This window comes from Thunnus albacares, chromosome 7 (assembly GCF_914725855.1).
Source record: "Thunnus albacares chromosome 7, fThuAlb1.1, whole genome shotgun sequence".
NCBI lineage: Eukaryota > Metazoa > Chordata > Actinopteri > Scombriformes > Scombridae > Thunnus > Thunnus albacares.
In genome coordinates, this window is record NC_058112.1 from 31,819,628 (window position 1) to 31,839,303 (window position 19,676).

Below are 19,676 nucleotides of genomic sequence, written 5' to 3' on the forward strand. Positions count from 1 at the left end.
TCAGAGATTTTAAGAGTTCATGTGTAACGTAACTGTTACGACAATATCTACGTTTGAGAGTTTTAAAACATTGATTTTTAACATGAGCAGATAATTAAACTGACACTGAAGTCACAGTGAAACAGAAATTAGTGAGTCAGTGATGTGAAAGTGAAACAGAAACAGAATTTGTGGGTCACATGTGTCACATGCCGTTTTGCATTTCAGTGACATCACAATGAAATTATTTACAAAATGTAAAAAAAAAAATAAAGTTAAACTTAACTTGATTGATTATACAAACTTCATCAATAGTTATTATTGTCACAGGTGGAGATAATGTTTATAAATGACCATAAACACATCTTTTTGCTTTCCTGTAGCAGCTTCTTGTCACATTTCAGCTGATATATATCCGCTGATATCTAAACCTCATTGATAAGTTAAAGAGTGCTGATGTCAGCTGACAGCAATAATTAATTGTTCATATATCCAACGCATCCATTTAAGCACTGGAGAGTTATTAGCAAGGTTTCCATCCAACTGTAGCTCAAATTTTAACCAGTAAATGGTTGAAAGAAAATTGGAATTAATGCTAATTTCCATCTATCAGCTTTTGTGTGAATATTAGGAGATAAACAGCAGGTGGTGCTAATTCTCCAGTCTGTGCCATTAAACCGTTGCAGAAGAAGAAGACACAATGAGATGACGTCATTAAAAGAGCAGCAGTCAAAGCTCAAACAATGGAAAACCACGTAGAAATATGACATTTCTGTTTGTTTCATGTATTGATGTGAGGAAGGTTACCGTCTCCTCATCATCACTCAACACACAGATCTGATGTTTTCAGCTCTTCAGTGGAGTGGAAACATAAGTGATGCTTTCATCGATACTTCAATAACTTTTCTACTTCAGACAAGCATAACAACTATTTCTGTGATATTCACAGATTGTTTTTTTTCCAGCGTTAAAAACAGCTGAATGGAAATTTACTTATTGCAACACTCAAAGAGCAGATAAATGCAGGTTTATAGGGAATATAACTACAGTTAGATGACAGGAAATAATGTAACAGTAACACAAAGAGCCTTTTCTCTTTGATGTGTTTAGATATTAAAAACCAAAATAGTTAAATAGTCATCATGTTGTTCTTCACATTGATCCAAACTGGAAATCACATTTTATCATTTTTCATTCTCAAACATGTGAGAAATCATTCTGAGAGACTCAAGAAATGTTTTAGACCAACGTCAAAATTACCAAACATTTCCAAAATTCTTGAGAAACTGGTTTTAGAACTTCGCTTAATAACAACAGCATCTTTGAGAAATTTCAATCCGTATTTCCCTGAGCTACACAGCACCGAAACAGCTCTTCCAAATGACTTATTAACGGCTGCAGACTCTGGACACTGCTCTGTACTGGTGCTGCTCGACCTCAGTGCAACATTCAACACCAACAATCTAATTAATAGACTTGAAAGATTGTGTGGGCATTTCTGGAGCCGCCCCGGTTCTCCTCCTATCTGTCAAATAGAAAATTATGTGTCTCTGTTGATTCTTTCATCTCTTCAACTGCACAGACGACATGTGGCGTACCTCAAGGATCAACTCTAGGACCACTTCTGTTCTCTCTGTAACCATAACATCTCATTTCACTGTTAACACAGACGATACGCAGTTATATCTCTCCATTAAACCCTCTGAAACCAACAAGCTGGCTACACTACAGAGCTGTTTCATGTGAGAGACTGGATGTCACAAAACTGTTTGCAGTTAAACTCTGACAAAACGGACGTGCTTATCATCAGCACCTCCGTATATATTCCAATATTAACCCATAAGAACCCGTTTCTCCTTAAAGGAAAATTATGGGGAATATAAAACAGACCAAATGGACCACAAGGAACACATTTCTACCTTCAGTGTCAAAGATCTGTAATGTAACATATATGTCATAACGATATTTCTCTAACTTGTTTTATATCAATTTGTTCAAGAAATGTGGTGAGAACAGGTTAAATGTAATACAGGATGTCTTATTAAATGGGTTGTAACTTACCTTTAGTAACAAAAAAAACAAGCTTTTTTAAAATTAGCTAGTTCTGTCACACTGCCGTTTTGGAAGTGATGTCATGGGTACACAGATTCACGCATTGTCACATGACTGCACCAGGATGTTCAGTAGATGTCACTGAGGGACTTCATGAGTTAAAATCAAGGACCTGTGTCACTGTGGGTTCTTATGGGTTAAGGGTCCTGCTAAGAACCTGGTTGTTATCTTCAACACACAAAAAACCTGTACAATCATGTTTCTACCAACTCAGGTATAGTTCCAAGATCAGAGCAATCTTATTTTTGAGCAATACAGAGGAAATTATTCATGCTATGACTACTGTTAATGCCTTGTTAACGCTCTTCTCACATCACCCCAGTTTTAGCCTCTTTCCACTTGTTACCAGTTTCTTTTAGAATCCATTTTAAAGTCTTACTCATGACTCACAAGGCTTTACGTGGCCAGGCGCCAGAGTACATCAGTGAACTCTTAACCCCTTTCTGTCCAAAATGGCCTCTTCTATCCGCTGGGTTCGGCCTGCTGGCTGTTCCAGGTTAAGGTCAAAGGGTGATGGAGCTTTTTCTGTACTGGCAGCTCAGCTTTGGAACAGTCTTCTAGTTCGTATTCGATCCGCTGACACTGTTTCTGCTTTTAAAATCATTCTTGACACACATTTTAACAACTAGTCTTATTAATTTACATAAAACAGCTCAGTTGTGCAACCACCTGATTTTACGTTTATTTTAATAGTTTCGCTGGTTTTACCTTTTGGATGATTTTTGTGTAAATTTCTTTTAATTGTGTGCTTGTATTTTGCTGTTCTTGTGTCTTTCTTTGTATATTTGTGATTATTCTTTATGCCGTCCAACTTGAAAAGTGCTAAACAAATAAATGATTGTTATCATTATTATATTGTTAACATAGACTAAATATTATGTATCATTAATGATATTTAACAATCACAAAATATGATTGCAATCACGGATGATACACAGTAAAAACAGGGTCTACTTCCTCCTCAAACGTTCAGAGCTTCTTATCAAACATTTGAGGTTACAAATCAAAGTCTGACCCCGAAGTTTCACTGATCTGAACCACCACACACACACACACACACACACACACACACACACACACACACACACACACTAACCACTGACAGGTGACCGTACCTGTGTCCAGGATGCGGCGGTGCAGCAGACCCGTGGGCAGGAAAGACTCGTCCTTACAGGAGCGGATCTTGGTGCCGACGAGCTCCGAGCTGGTCGCTAGGATACGGGCGTTCTCCTCGTTGAGGTTGACGCCGGCCATGGACGCCACGTCGTTGATGTCGTCGTCATCTCTGAGGACAGTCGAGAGGCAGAGCGGAGAGGTTAGCTGCGTTCAGCCGCATGTTTTCTTCACGTTAATACACGAATATTAGAATTAAGACACAACGGGAAACTGACCTCCCAGTTACCTCATGAGTTACCAGGACAACCAGTAGTTTTACTGTAGTAGTTTTAACATAAGGTGTAGGGTTATTTAAGCTTTTTATTCACCGAGTGATTCACATGACTTTAATATGTGTTAGTTTGTGTGTTAGTGATCGAGCTTTTGAGGCCGTGGCACCTAAAGCTTTGGAGTCTTCTGCCTGCACCATTACTGGTCTGCTGATTCATTTAAAAAGCATCTAAAAACACACATTTTTAGACAGGTGTTTGAGTATGTTTCCATGTTTTTATTGTGTATTTTTATTTTATGTTTTTTACTGTGTACTTTTATTACAGATTGTGTATTTCTCTGTATTTCTTTGTGATTATGGAAGCACTCTGTGACTAATGTCTGTGAAAAGTGCTATATAAATACATTTTACTTACTTACTTAGTGTTAATACTGTTGTAACAGTATGTTTCTGATGTTGTCTGTTTCAGTAGGTTTCTGACTTCAGATTCTTGTCGTGTCACTGCGGCCGTGCGACCAAACTAGTTTCAAAAATGTCTCTAAATATTTCCAGGTTGCTGTAAATCAATCACTTTTTCATGTCAGATGGAAATATCTGATTGTCATGCATGTGTGTAGGTGCAGTATCCTTATCATCTCACTAAAAAAAAAGAAACTTTTAGTTAAATAAATGCATTAAAAGCACTTTATTCTGACTGTATAAAAGTTGGCTCATTCAGAGTTACATGGGAGGGTTGAGGAGTTGCCACCTGCAGTAAAACCTCCTCCCTCCTGCTCCGTGAAGTGTGTGTGGACAGATGTTTCCCTGTCAGACATCATGAGATCAACTCACACAGCCAGAACTGTGATCCATCTGGACCACAGCTGAAACACTGCAGGAAAAGTTTGTTCCCCTGGTGCACGGCGGCGGCGGCGGCGGACATGTGATGAGAGAGGCGAGTTATCGGCACTGTGAACACATGCCGCCATCTGGTGGCTCGTATGTGAACTACAAGTTGTTCAACACTGAGCGTCAAGAGGCTGAAAGCAACGACAGGCAACATGTGGAAACATAAAAATGACAGATGTTTTCTTCTGATCGGAGCTCTTAAATAAGAACATGCATCTCGTCGTTATGAGATGTTGTAATTATGAGCTCAGTTGTCATCTGATCAACAGAGGATTAATCATCTATCAACACAGATGATTGATGATTAATCCTGTAATTTAAATCTCATCTGGAGCGACATTCTTGTATTTTTAAGTTTTTTTTTAACACTTTTTGCAAACCTGATAGATGGAAACATGCTAACACAAACATATCAGCCACTTTGGGAACCAATATGATGACAGAATAAAATAAAACCATCAAGACTCCATAAAAGCTCATCTAATGGTCTGTTGTAATGTCCGCTGCAGGCAGGTACTGCTGTTCCCTTTCAGACCCGTTTTTACACCATATTTGTTTCTATTGTGCGTGAGGGACTTTTACATATAAATGAACATCTGTTACATTCGAGCTCTTGCCAAACGAGTTCACGTAATGCTGATTAAGCCTGTCGCTGCCAGGTAAATCTCTCTGTATCACCTGAGGGCCGAGCACCAGTCAGGATGGGTCGGGATGCCGAACATGATGTAATATCCTCAGCAAATCTGACGCAACAGACTAGAAAGTGTTGTAATTTTCAGTGTAGGATTGTTAATGTCACTTTTGTAAAGTTTGAATATTTTTTCAGGTGAGAAAGTAACCATTTAGATTCCAAATATGAGGTCAGTTTATCCAAATTACACCTATTTGGACATTTGCTCTGATGTTTTTGGTAAAGATACAGCATGTACACCAGAGACTTCTAGTTTAGCCCTCCGCTAACTCGACTGGGGAGAAAATAATTTAATCATGCAGCTCTTCTAGACTTTCCAAATGTTATTAAACCGAATGGATCAAATTCTGATAGCAGAACAAGTCATTCCTTGGAGGTCAAAACAATTTATCCACCGTTTTACAACCACAACAGTAGTGATGGAGGAGCCTATGGAGGAGCCTATGACATGAGCACATGTCAACAGTGTTTGTGTAATTACTCTCACTACCAGAAGGGGGAGACAAAAGTCACCGCAGGTTTAAAGTCTGCTGAATTAGCAGCTCCTGTTTGCAGTGTTGCCATGGATGTACAGACGACTATCACTGGATTACTTAAAAATCTGATGATTCTCTGGCAAGTTCTGAAGCTTCTTTTTCTATAATTTAATGTATTTATGGAGGTTTACCGTTAAAGGACATTAGAGATAATGATATTCTTGGGAAGTATAAGTCACACTGAATGAAATCAATGTCTGTGTGTTCAGATTTGACTGAGTTATGCCTCCGAGCAGTAGGAGTACGATTTCTGACTCTCGCCTCACGCGGTATCTTTGCCCTCATCTTTACGTCTCCAGCGCCATGTCTATCACAGATCCTGTCATTTCCACGTGTTAAAACGCCGCCCAGAACCAAGAGTTCAATTATTGAGAAGCACCACCTCCCCCTGTGATGTTCCTCCTGTCTGAATACGGCTTTAGTGCAGCTTTTACGCCCTTAAAGTCATTTGCGATATCCTTAGTAAATATCCCACATAGTTTTCCAATAAGGTGATGTCATAATTATATGATATTGACTTCATAAGTATGAGAAAACGTCTCCATGTTTGTTGTGTGATGAAGGCAACGTGTGTGTGATTTATATAATGTCTGGCCTCGAGCTGCTTTAATCTGACCTCCAAACAGCCTGCCAATGAGTTTCTACTTCACCTGAAAGTCCCGCCCCCTGGGTCACTCAGTTTCTTCTGATTGGCCTGGGCTGCCAGGTGAATAGGACTTTTGCCCACTATGGTGGCGGGTCCTCTTACAAGTGCACCTGATGGAGGGGGAGAAAAAAAAAACAACCAACATTTAATATCAAATAACAAGATCAGCTGACATCTTTTCCACTAAATCTGGAGATTTTTACAGTAAAGAAAGAATATTTCTGCTGTGTTAGTTAGAAGAAGTGAATCCTGCCATCTGCTGGTTGGACTCCAGCAGCTCGGAGTGTCCTGCAGACGCTGCTGGACTCACCTTGAGGTCTGAGAGTCTGATTGACGACAACAGGTGAACGAGTCTGCACGGTCTGCACTCCTGCTCTGCCAACAGCCTGAAGACAAACGAAAAATTTAAAAAGGGGACATTAAACAATACAAAAACAGCAGAAACTCTTGAGAGTCTGAGATGTAGATTTAGTTCCCCTCCGCCCTAAAATGTGCTTTTCTTCTCGTTCGTCTTGACTGTGATGATGTTGCAGAATGATGCATGTGCAGAGGTTGTTTTGAACGTTTCTCTGCGTTCACCTTCAATCTCACTTTAACACCCTGCAGGATTTATGACATCACAACTGGTTTGGAGCCAATCGTAGTCCAGTATGCAACTAACTCCAGTGCACAAACACTGAGAACGGACTTTTCAGTGAAGAAGGAGACATCTTGGGTCCAGCAGTTACACTTTAGAAATCTTTTTAACAAGGTAATTTAACTTTTTTGTGGAAAAAAATAAGAGAAAAACTATTATTCCAAGTAGAGTATTCTTATATATGTCTTAAAACACGTCTAGAGGGGATCTTTAATGGAGAGTTTTAGCAGTTTTCATTTTAAAAAATACTTTTTTTCATGATAGTTGACTGTCGATCACACACAAACACTGTGATGCAGGATTTTCAACATGTGTTTGACTTTTCATACGTGACTTCCATCATGTTTCTGCGTTAAAACAAAGTCGCTATGATGTTGTTTTTTACACCGGAGCTCCAGCGAGGTCAACGATGCTCCAACAAGCCCTTAAATTAGGATTTTCTTGTCTGTAATCCGTCACGTTATGAGGAGACGATTCAGCGACTATTAATCTACAGCACAGTAACGTGTCGCGTCAGACGAAAGCGAAGCAGCAGCGGAGTTTTAAAATGTTTTTCTGGGGATGTTTCATCTTCGTACCAGAGCTGTGTTTGTGAGCGGTGCGTTCAGTCGGACGGTGCTGGTGGCGGGACTGATGGGCAGCCGCGGTTGGATGGCGGTGGTGGTGACGGCGCCGGGGGCAGCCAGAGGGGGCGCGGAGGTGCTGGGGGGGACTGTCGTCAGAGACTGCTGGCTGTTGAGAAGAGACTGACGCAGGGCGGGGAGACTTTTCTGTGGAGGAAAAAAACAGAAAACACACGTCAGGGTTAAACAGCCGGTGGTGCTACGATGAAGTGATCGTAGTTAGTTAGTTTGATTTGACAAAAGTCTGGATTTCTCATGATCTAGAGCTGTTGTCATAGCAACAAATCCAAAAGCCCAAACCTATAAAAGTCCAGGCTTATTCACAGTGAGATGGTTCAAGACGTTTTAGGATGAACATACTGTGAGAACTCATTTCCAGATGATGATGATGATGATGATGATGATTGACTTTCATACAGGTGTGAACGTGGAGAAATTTTTAGATTATTTTAGCCTGATATCAACATGTTAGCCTGGATTAGCTGAGCTACATCTGAAGAAGAGGATCCAGAGATGAAGAGCAGGCAACATTTCCTCATGTTATTATATCATATATGACATAAAGCAATAACACACACTTTAACAATTATACAACATTACTTCCATTCTTCTTATACATTTCACTTTATACCTTATTGAATTTTATTATCTACAGAAACTAAACCATAAAGCCGCAACTATTATTCGAAAATTAATTGGCAACGACTTTGATAATCGATTAATCATTTAGGTAACTTATTTTAAACAAAAATGCCAAATATTTGATAGTTTCGGTTCTTAAACCTGAGAATTTGCTGCTTTTCTTTATCTTACATTATATTAAATTATTGCTTGGACAAAACAGGACATTAAACGGCGTCATCTCAGGCTCTAGGAAAATGTGACAGACATGTTTCACTGTTTTTTTCATGTTTTATAGACTAAATGATTGTCAAAATAATTGTTAACTGCAGCTCTACTAAACTGCAAATACTGTTAAAGAAATCCAAACTAATACAATTCTAAAAAAAGTGTAAAATGTAAAAAAAAAAACTTATACATGTATCTCTGTTCATCTCTGCAGTAACAGTAATACCGCAGACAATAATGGTGCTAATAGTGCTATTAATATAACAGCAGCAGCAGCGATGGTTCGCGCTCTCAGGAAGTGGTTAGTAGTACTGCTGATGGTAGCTGTAGTGGGTGTTAAAGTACCAGTGCCCATAGAAGCAGTGGAATAAGTACTAACAGTAGTACTAGTAGTATTAGCAGCAGTAGTGAAGCAGAGTTAAAAGATAAGAAGTGTAATATTAGCAGCAGCAGCAGTAGAATAAAGAATTTTCAGAATAAGAGCAGTAGTTACTGTACGGTACTGTAACAGGTACACAGGTTGTGATGTGGTAATATCACTGATAAGTAGTACTTCAGACTGCAGTGTGTGTGTGTGTGTGTGTGTGTGTGTGTGTTGTTACCTTGAGGAAGGGGATGAGGTAGGGCTGTGGAGACGACTTCAGCTCCGCCTGCAGCCGAGTGGTGAACTCCTCCGGCTCAATCTTAGCATCCTGAACAAACACACGGCGGGAGTTAGACTCAAGGAAAAAAAAAAAAAAAAAAACACAAGCCGGTCATTGGAAACCCCTGAATGAATCCACACATGAAATTAAAAAACAGCTTACGAGTAGGTCCTGCACCAGGGCCTTCACATTCTTGGAGGTATCTGGGGAGGGGGAGTTGTGGGACGCCAGCTTGATCAGCGTGGCCAGGAAGTTCTTGCATTTCTTCACGTTTTCTTGCATCTCCTGTCGGGAGTTTGAGAGACACGATAAAAGACAACAACGCTGATTAGTTTGTCAGGTAACACTCACATTAACTTTCTTTCTTATTTTATATGTTTAAGTGTCTCTTGAATGTGTCGTAGATGAGTCTAACACAGTGAACCAGGATGAACTCAGAGCTGGTGTTGCTCCGGACCCCTGACCTGGGACACCACGGTCACTCTGGCAGCGGGCGTGGCGGCCGGAGCCGGCGTCGTGCTGGTCATCGGGGGGGTGGACGGCACGCCGGCGGGCTTCGCCACAGGCGTCCCCCCCGGCGTTATCACCGTCGGAGCCTTCTGAGCGGGGGCCATCTTCACCGACACCGCTGTACCGCCGGGAGCCACCGTGATGGCCTTCTGAGAAACGACACAGTCAGGGAGAGAGAATGAATTTTATTATAATCATTATTTAATGATCTGCTCTCTTCCTCAGATGGATTCACAGTATAATCAGCGTTTTCTTTTGGTCCAATTTTACTGTATTCATTTGGAAGTTAATACTACTGAATTAGCAGCTTGTAAAAGAAGTCACATGGACCCTAAATCTTCCAAAATCAGCCCAAGTGCATACAGTCAGACTGAAAACCGCCTGGAGAAATTTACTCATCTGGCGCAGCCAAAAGGAAAGGGAGACAGGAAACAGTGTGTGTAGGGATGCAACCATAACCTGCGGGAGCTAGCATGGCTAGCGTGCTAACAACAGTCCACAAAAGTTGTTAATTATGCAGCGTTTAATCAAACACTGATCTGTCACTGTCCTTACACAGCATCTCTTCTTCTCTGGTGTTACTTCAGATGCAGTTATAATAAGAATACTTCCTGTACGGGAGGTCGGTCCCTCCCCTCCTCATACAAGCTGGACACTGAAGAACCTCCAGATTTGAAAGATTAATCAGACTGTATTATAACAGGGAATTATGGGCTGTATTATATCGGTGTTTCCGGCGGCGCTGCTCCGCTGGCGACCGGGACTCTGGTGCTTAGGTTGATTGCAGCTGTGTGCAGAACTAACGTCCAAGTCAATTTTTCCCCCTTCAGGGACAATCAAGTATATCTAATATGAGACATTCTTTACATTTTTCTGACATTTTATAGACTAAACAATGAATCACGAAAATAATCAGCACATTACTCATAATGGAAATAATTGTTCGAGCCAATCATAAGTCTATCATGTAATCTGTGGTGTGTTTACTGCACACAGGAGACTTTTGTTCCCTGACTTTAATCTTTAAAAAAGGAACACCGTCAGACATGTGCACCGCCGACAAAATGTGACGACCTGAGGCAAAATTTAAGAGCAAATCCTCACAACGTGACTGTTGCCACGACTACGAACAAACCGATCAAGAGCACGACACGAAACGACACAGGACGAACCAGCCCGACGTGACCTTTCGTAAGTTCAGGTGAAACAAAAAGCAGCTTGTGTGACTCGCATTTTCAAACGTCGGACCTGCAGACGGATGACGAGCCGATGACTTTCGTTTCCTTTTTCTCTATTTACCTCGCAGCGACTACGATTCACCGACATTTATCTCACGATCTGAAAGCCTCAGACTGACATCGTACAGTCTGACACACAGACCGCAACCAGGATTTTTTTTAATGCACAATATGACATGCAATAAACTCACACGATTGTTGTTGTCGCCACAGCCTGAAGGCGCCTTTAGGCAGAGCGATACAAGTACATAAGTAAGGTTTTGTTTTATATTTATTTGTGTTTAAGTGATAAGACAGTTCCTTTTATTATAATCATTTATTTGATTTCGTACCACATGCTGGCCCTTCTCATTGTTGCTCTTCTAAGATCTCCTTATCATTGTTCCAGCATCCAAAAGTCAAGTCTTTCCAACTAAACAATAACTGGTCGATCTTGCCAGAATATACTGGCATTAGGTTGCTTCCCTTTCCTCACACCTCAGGGTTGGAACAACTACTTCTGTGATGAAATCTGATCCAGTCTGAGTAACAGATCCATGAGTCTGAAGGTTTATCAGACACCAGAACACACTGCAAAGAGGTTTATAAAACTATCATGGCGTCAAATATTCTATCTTTCGTCGCAAGATAAACAGTAGAAACGCAACGTTCACGTTACAACGTCATCTACCAGGAATGAGTCTGGTTCAGCTGGTGATGGGAGACACACCTGTACAGTGGTGGTGGAGGGAGAGGGAGACTGAACCAGTCTGGTCTGAGCGGGAGAAGCCAGGCGGACGGTCTGAGTCGTACCAGGAACCTGCGGACAACAGGGAGGGAGGGAGGGGGAAACAGATGATGTTATGTAACAACAAAGCATCATGGGACGTCTTAGTTAAGCAGTAACACCGTCAGCTTAAAAGTTCATGTATAGACACGAAGAACTAGAGCTGCAACTAACAATTATTCTCGTTATCGATTAATCTGCTGACAAAAAAAAAAACTGTGAGAAATGTCCGTCACGTTGTTCTAGAGCACAGAGTGACGTCATCGAACATCTTGTTTTATTCGACTAACAGTCCAAAACTCACAACTGCAATGATTAGTTGATAAATCGATCGATAAAACATTAATCTACAACTATCTGATAACTGATTAATTGTTTAGTCGTTTTTTTTAAAGCAAAAATGCCAAATATTTGATGGTTTGATGTTCTTAAATTTGAGAATTTGATGCTTTTCCTTGTCTTATATGATAGTCGACTGAATATTAAAGGGCTGCAACTAATGATTATTTTCATTATGGATTAATTGATGGTTGTTTTGTCTATAATCTGTCAGAAAAAATGTTGATCGCAGTTCCCCGAAGCCCCTAAAATGTCTTGTTTTGTCCACAACCCAAAGATATTCAGTTTATTGTAATAGAAGACAACAGTATCCAGAAAATATTCACATTTGAGAAGCTGGAATCACAAGAATTTGCACATTTTTTTCTTAAAAAAATGACCCAAAATGATTGCTGATTAATGATCCAAATAGTTGGTGATTAGTTTAATAGTCTATAATATTATTTTTATGTTGAAGGTCTCCTGACAGCACGAAACAACATATAAAAAAGTTACAACTCAGGTTACTACAGCAGGAAAGAGACAGTATAACTTTAAGACTTTTTAATACTGAAGGACGTTTTGAGGAGACTAAATGAAAGACTTCTCAGGACCTGCAGATACCCGACATCTGACATCTACAGTCCCTGAAGCGCTCTCGGTATTAAACCTACCGGGTTGGCGGTGGTGACCCGGATGGTGGCCCCGGCCGTCGGTGTCCCGGGTCTCTGGGTGATGTTGGTCACCGTTTGGCCCTGCTGCGTCTTGACCTGCGCCTGGGCCAGGACCTGCTGAGGGACCATCACCAGCTGGCCCGTCTCCGTCCGGACCAGAACCATACCTGGAGGAGACAGAAACATCATCGGTCTGAAACGCGTCAGCGATTTACTGAAACGACGACGGGCGACCTGCCGAGTGGACAGTCATGATGAAGAGATGGTGCATCTAATGAGCGTGTAAGTGCTTCTTTATTACAGTGTTAGACGGCAACAGTAAATATTCACGCGCTCGTCTGTTCATTATCACAACATCTTACTTGGACTAACACTCAGTCACACCAGCGCTGAAACAAAGAGCTCCTAAAAACTTGTCGACTGTGAAAGTGGCTCATAAATTTACCAATAACTTGTTGCTACGTAGAACAACTTAATGTCCTGCTCTCATGTGTTTAGCAACTGAAACTAATGATTATTTCATTATCAATTAATCTGCTGACTAATTGTTTGGTCTGTAAAATATCAAAACATGAAAAAAGTCCATCACAATCTCCTAAAGTCCGATGTCACATCTTGAAATGTTTTGTTTTGTCCGACAAACAAACCAAAACCCCCCCAAAGAATGTCAATTTACAGGACTGTGATGGAAGACCCGAGAAAAACAACAAATTCTTACATTTGAGAATCTGGAACCATGAAATATTTGGTATTTTTGCTTAAGAACGACTTAAAACAATGACTTGATTATCAAAATATTTGTCGATTCATTTTCTGTTGATCAACTGATCGATTAATCTGCTAATCGTTGCAGCTCTTATGTATCAATATATATATTCAGGTTTAGAGCTGCAACGATTAGTCGATTAGTCGTCAACTATTAAATGAATCGACAACTATTTTGATAATCAGTTAATTGTTTGGAGCCATTCTCTGGTTCCAGCTTCTCAAATGTGAATATCTTCTGGTTTCTTTAGTCTCTATGACAGTAAACTGAATATCTTTGAGTTGTGGACTGTTGATCGGGTCAAAACAAGACATGTAAGGACGCCATCTTGGGCTTTGAGAAACAGTGATCAGCATGTTTCACCATTTTCTGACATTTTATAAACCAAACAACTAGTCAATTAATCGAGAAAATAATCAACAGATGAATCAATAACTAAAACTCTGTTCAGTTTCTATAAGAGATAATTAACAAGCGATGTTTGAAAAACCCAGACGGCCTTTTAACAAAACTTCCTGCTGTTCTGAAGGTGTTTACAGAATCCTCAAAGACTCTTCTGAACATCTGGATGAAAAAATATTCTGTTTGCTGGACAATTAAAAAAACATTTTGAACTAGTTTCCCAAGTTGTGCCTCTGCTTCTGAATCAAAACAAAGATGGCGGCCTGCTGGCTACCTGGATAAAGAACAGAGTCACTGGACTTGGAAAACAGGTGAAAAATCAGTTATGGTACATCAGTTTCATCCAGATGTTTAGAAGAGTCTTTGAGGATCCTGGACTGTATCCTGTATGACAAAACATGAGCTACAGAGACGTTAGCTCCCTGCGTGTTCGTCTCATAATGTTTTACACCTCAGTCTCAGAGCAAAGCATCTGATCTTAAAAATGAGTATCTGTGATGTTTGAAAAACCCTGAGGATTGTTAAAAATCACTTCCTGTTGACTCTTGAAACTCTCCTCTAACTATCTGAATTAAAATATAGTCTCCACTCGTGTCTCAACTCCGTTTCCTGATCCAAACAAAGATGGCGGCTGGATATAACATGTCCATGCTCAGTTTATACAATGTGAAACAAAATTAAAAGTTTCACTTTCAGTTATATTGATGTTTCATTCCAATATTTTATATTTTCTAACAAAACGCGCCTTAATATTTTGCTTTTGTTTTACAAAACGAGCAACAATGTGTCATCTCCAGCTGCCTGGATTAGGAAAACAAACAATCGCAACTTAGAAAATGTGTTAAAAGTCTGATCTTTGATGCAGAAGATTAAATATTTTTTAGTCCAGATGGTTTGAAGAGTTTTTGAGGATTCATTCAGAACAGCAGGAACTTTTGTTGAAGCACCTTCTAGGTATTTATTTGTAGGTAAGTCAGATGTTTAGCTCTGTGACTCAAATGTAATGTTAAAAGATGAGAGGAACAAACTGAGCGTGACCTCAGTGTGCATGCAGTGTCATGAGAGGTGACATCACCCCACCACAGGTGAGTCTTCGGGTGAGGTGAAAGTGTAGCATCCTTGTGTCAGCTCACCAGGAGGCATGGTGAACCCCGGGGGCAGTTGGATGGTGGTCTGCTGCTGAGGCCGGACTGCCAGTGGAGGCTGAGGAGCAGCCGCTCTGGTGGAGGTGGCCACCAGCCCTGCTCTCTGCTGCTGGATGGAGGTGGCCACCACCGGAGCACCGAGCGGCCTCACGACAGCTACTGCAGGCTGGCCCACTCCGTTGACCGCAGGCTTCACCCCGGCAGCAGCAAGGGTGACAGTAGCCTGGCCTGGACTGGTCCCGGTCTGAGTCTGGCTGATGGGGGACTGGGTTGCAGCAGACGGAGGGGTGCTGGCCAGGATGACAGAGTTTCCAGAGACAGGCTGACTGGGCACCAACATCTTGGTATGCATCAGAGGGTTGCTGTGGTTCATGACCTGAGACGTGGAGGCTGATGGGGAAGGTGCACACTGGGTCACCAGCTGGCCACCCTTAGGGTCGACCCCGTTGTGGGCGACGCTGGGCGTCGGACTGGGGTGCCTCTGCACAGCTGCAGCGGGAGACGCCACTGAGGACTGAGGTACAGGAAAATTAGGTTGTGAAGCCATGGAGGCGATAATAGAGGAGCCACCGGTACTGACAGCACTTATTACAGTGCTGGCCCCGGCTGGAGGAGTGACAGCGGGCGAGTTCACCAACTTCACAGCTCCAGTGTTGCCGTTTAAACTTTGTAATCCGGGAGAAGCGGTGCTGACAGCCTCCGCCGCGGGGACGACGTTGGTACTCGGACCCGGGACCGCAGCCCGGTGGAAGCTAGCAGCGGCGGGCTGAGTGCTCAAAGTTACGGGTCCCGGTACCGGGGAGATAGTGGGAGGAGACGCTCCAACTGTTTGTAGACTCGCTCCGGTGGTTATTACGGCCCCAGCGGTGGCAGAGGAGGTAGAGGAGGTGAGGGCTCTACCGGAGAGCGGCTCATTAGCGCCGGGCTCCGGGTTTAACCCCGCTCTCGGATGCCCTTGTTGCGGCTCCAGAGACCCCACTTGATCGCGCACTTTCCCTGAGAATTGACTGACGGCGCCCGGAGCTCCCTCCCGTTTCACCTCGGAATATGAAGCAGCGGGAGCCTTTCGATCGCCGAGTTGTGATTCCAGAGAGCCAACTAAGTCGCTAACTGCCTTTTCATCCACCTCATTGAAGAGCATGTCCTCCAGTAGGTCGGAGGCTCCCGCCATCTTTGATGTTGGACCGTTGTGCAAATCGTATTTTAGAATGTACGCATGCGCGGAGGATCCGTGTTGTTTTCGAGCATAGAAATAGAAAACACAGATTTTATCCTGTTGTGAGGAGCTCAGATTATTTGGTTTTACCCACATACAAAACAACTGTGGAGTAAAATGTCAAGATTTATTGCCGATCATATCTACTCTCACTTTACATTACTTAAGAAAAAATGTAGTGCTTGGATTCACTGAATATAATAATAATAATAATAATAATAATAACAATTTTTGCACCATTTCCTGGTCCGTACGGAAGTCCTTTGTACAGTCAATATTTAATTTCAAGTTTTATATCCCATTTCAAAAATATTATTATCCCATTCTGTAAATAGATTTTAAATTTTATTTTTTTCATTTAGTTTTAGTTCTACTTTGTTAATTTTATTATTTCATTATTATTATTATTACCTTACTCTAAAAAAGGTAAACGCCAAGACAAAACAACAAACAAAACAACACGCAGATTCTGATTCTGATTTGTGTAGCACATTTCATACAAGGATTGCAGCTCAAAGTGCTTTACATGGCAAATGACAGAGTCAGAGCACCAGGAACAAAAGTAAAAACAAAGATCAACAAAAACAGATAAGAAGAAAGAAACAAAAACAAACAATTAAAACAAAGAGGAAAAAAGAAATAGAAGATACAATCGGGATATGTGGGTAAAACAATAAAAGGTCATTAAAAACAGAGGAGGGGTTAAAATGCCAGGTTGTACTATTGTGTTTTTAGCTGTTTTTTTTTTTTTTAAAATAGCTACTCGGTTAGCCTCTCTGATATGTCTCAGCAGAAAATTCCATAATTTTGTAATTAGTTAAAGAAAGCAGCATCCCCAATTTTCTTAAGGCCCAATTTCCAACCTGTCAAAGACCAGCAGCAGGTGGCAGAAGGGAAAGGTGCTTAATATTTTGACCAAATTTTATATTCACAAGTAAAAATTCTTCAGCAAAAAGTCAAACTTTTCAGAGCTGACTGTCCATATCAAGCAATACATTTCTAGTATTTCTGATTGTACGAACAAAAAAGCTTTTAAAATGTATAACTCCTGTAAACTTTAAAAAGTTATTTATTTAACTATTTCTTTTTTTTTTATTACAACCTTTTGTTACCCAGCATGTTTATAGACACAAGTTGTTTACACATGGTGCTGGAAACTGGTTGTTTACTTGTTTCGATAAAGTTTTTTTTTTTTTTTTTTTTAAATAAAAATAATAATAAATAGATTTTATATGGGTGATGTGGCACCACATACAGGTGTGTTTGTAAAACTCACTTTAAACTGAGTTCATAGTCAATCACAGTTTAAAAGTGACAAGTGAAATATTGATATTGATTGTTGTTTTTTTTCCCCTCAATTTTATTGAAAACAGTCAAATTCAAAAGACAGTAAAAAACAGGATTATGTAAACAAATATGAAGAACAAAAAGAGGAGAGACAGTGCCAGCGAATTCAATTATGACATAATAATAATAATAATAAATAATAATAAAAACTTTTGGTAAAGGGATTGTGCAAGAAGCCTTTTACATGCAGTAAAAATAAAATAATACAGAGGAAGATTAGTCAATTAATTGATTAGTCAATTGACAAAAAAAGATGAGCAATTTTTTAAAAAACAACCGCAATAAATTCCAAACATTTGATAGTTCCAGCTTTTTAAACTTTAAGATTTAACAAATTGAATCAAAGTTAAAAGCACTAAGTCTAAAATAATATTGGTATCAGCCATTAAAAGTCCCACCATGTGTAACTTTAACTTGTTTACTACATTTAAGGTCCCCAAATTCTCAGAAAAAAAAACAAGGACATGATCTCTGCTGCAGCCCTGCCAGAGACACATTTCTCAGTTTTTAGCAGCATGGAAACTAAAATTGTTATTAAATCGTGGCATTAAGGACGATAAAGCTCTCTTTTTTGTTCATATTATCTACATGTGTAAAGTGAATTTACTGTATCTCCAATATTCTTATTTTACATTCTGTCTGTGAAGAAAGTATTACTGTATATCAGTAAAAGCTAACTTTCAGTAAAGTGATGTGAATATTCAGCATAATTTCTGGCATTAATTTAAAACCATCCTATTTGTATTTGTATAGAAGTATGGAAGCCAAAAGATGCCGTGGTTATCAATATATATATTTTTAGACCTGTCGTCTTGATTATAATTTTGTTTTCTTACAGTCACTTTGTATTATTCAGGCCGACATACTTCATTCACTTTTGCTGTCATCTGTAACTTCAACTTGGATAATCATCTTTTGTATAAACTTTAATTAGTAAGGAAACCATGTTTAAAATGTAATGGTATTATAACATTTATAGCTGATAGTGGTATGATTAAATTGTTATCACATAATAACAGGCTTTAAAATCTAAAAACAGCACCATTTGTTATCTCAAGGTAATAAGTTAATGAAGTTATAATGATAAGATAATGGTTCTTTGACACAATAAACCTAAAAAATTGTCTGCAGATACTAAATCTCATGCCTGCAGTTCCTATACTTTAATGTTTTTTTTGTTGTGTTCGGTTTTAGACTGTTATACATGTCATATTACACGTTCCATGTATATCTCGGTACAATTAATATTTCAGTTAGATCCAGACCCATACTGGATTTTTGAGGCTTGAAACAATAATATTTTTTTGAGTTCATAAAATCTGATAAAAACATAGACTGTAAAAAAATATGGATGTAGCCACCGTGATGTCACTCATTGGTTTCTGAAGAGTGGTTTTGACGCTTAAAGTGCGCGGCTCTGGCTGTCGCCATCTTGGCAGTGCCTAACTCCCGGCTAATCCAAAATGGGCAAAGAGGTGGAGCTGAGGCAGGCTGAATGAAGCCTGGTTCCTGAAACAAGCCACCTAGTGGCTAACAACCTGTCACTCAAAGCAGCCATGTTCTTATTATGTATAACCTTACAGCTTAATAAAATTTAAACAGGCTAGTTATAAAAAAAAATCACCCCTCTACAGATATGAAAAGAAAAAATTGTTATAGAGACCAAAACCATTTTTTGTACCAGGCTGTAAACATGTTTATTTCTGCTGTAAAGTTGGGCATTTTAACATGGAGGTCTATGGGGATTGACTCGCATTTGGAGCCTCAAGTGGCCATTCGAGGAACTGCAGTTTTTGGCACTTCTTTGGCTTCAGTTTTCAGCCCTGGAGGTTGCCGCTTGGATAAAAGATAAAAGTTGGATAAAAGATAAAAGTGGATAAAATGTTTTTTAACATGAACAAGTAAGTATATGTCATGTTTTGTCTGGTCAACAATCCAAAATCCTAAGATTTTCAGTTTACTATATACAAATATTTGCCATTTTTGCTTAAAAAAAATGCTGAAAACGATTCTTCAGTTATCAAAATTGTTGCCAGTTACTTTTCTGTCTATCGACTAATCAATTAATCGACTAATTGTTGCAACTTTAATATAAATACTTATACTCTATATAAATATTTAAGAATACTAGGTCTAGTATCAAATCTACCTTTAAAAGTTAAGTATAGTTTTGAGGTACTTGTACTTTATTTGTATTTCCATTTGATGCTACTTTATATTCCCTCTCAACTACATTTCAGAGGGAATTGTTGTACTTTCTTATCCACTACATTTATTTAACAGCTTTAGTTACTTCTCAGAT

The 19,676-nt window shown here is 39.9% G+C and overlaps 1 protein-coding gene across 1 annotated transcript in view; it reads right to left on the reverse strand.

Moving 5' to 3' along the window:
* LOC122985321 (transcription initiation factor TFIID subunit 4-like) overlaps window positions 1-16,279 on the reverse strand; it is a 34,977-nt gene extending 18,698 nt beyond the window's left edge. Inside the window, exons 1-10 of the mRNA XM_044355891.1 lie at window positions 14,800-16,279; window positions 12,499-12,665; window positions 11,450-11,539; window positions 9,457-9,651; window positions 9,155-9,277; window positions 8,951-9,040; window positions 7,455-7,646; window positions 6,550-6,625; window positions 6,244-6,349; window positions 3,207-3,376 (exon numbers count right to left, since the gene is read on the reverse strand). Of these exons, the coding sequence (XP_044211826.1) occupies window positions 3,207-3,376; window positions 6,244-6,349; window positions 6,550-6,625; window positions 7,455-7,646; window positions 8,951-9,040; window positions 9,155-9,277; window positions 9,457-9,651; window positions 11,450-11,539; window positions 12,499-12,665; window positions 14,800-16,123 (2,533 nt within the window). The 5' untranslated portion in view covers window positions 16,124-16,279. The remainder of the gene's footprint in view (window positions 1-3,206; window positions 3,377-6,243; window positions 6,350-6,549; window positions 6,626-7,454; window positions 7,647-8,950; window positions 9,041-9,154; window positions 9,278-9,456; window positions 9,652-11,449; window positions 11,540-12,498; window positions 12,666-14,799) is intronic.
* Window positions 16,280-19,676: the final 3,397 nt, after the last annotated feature.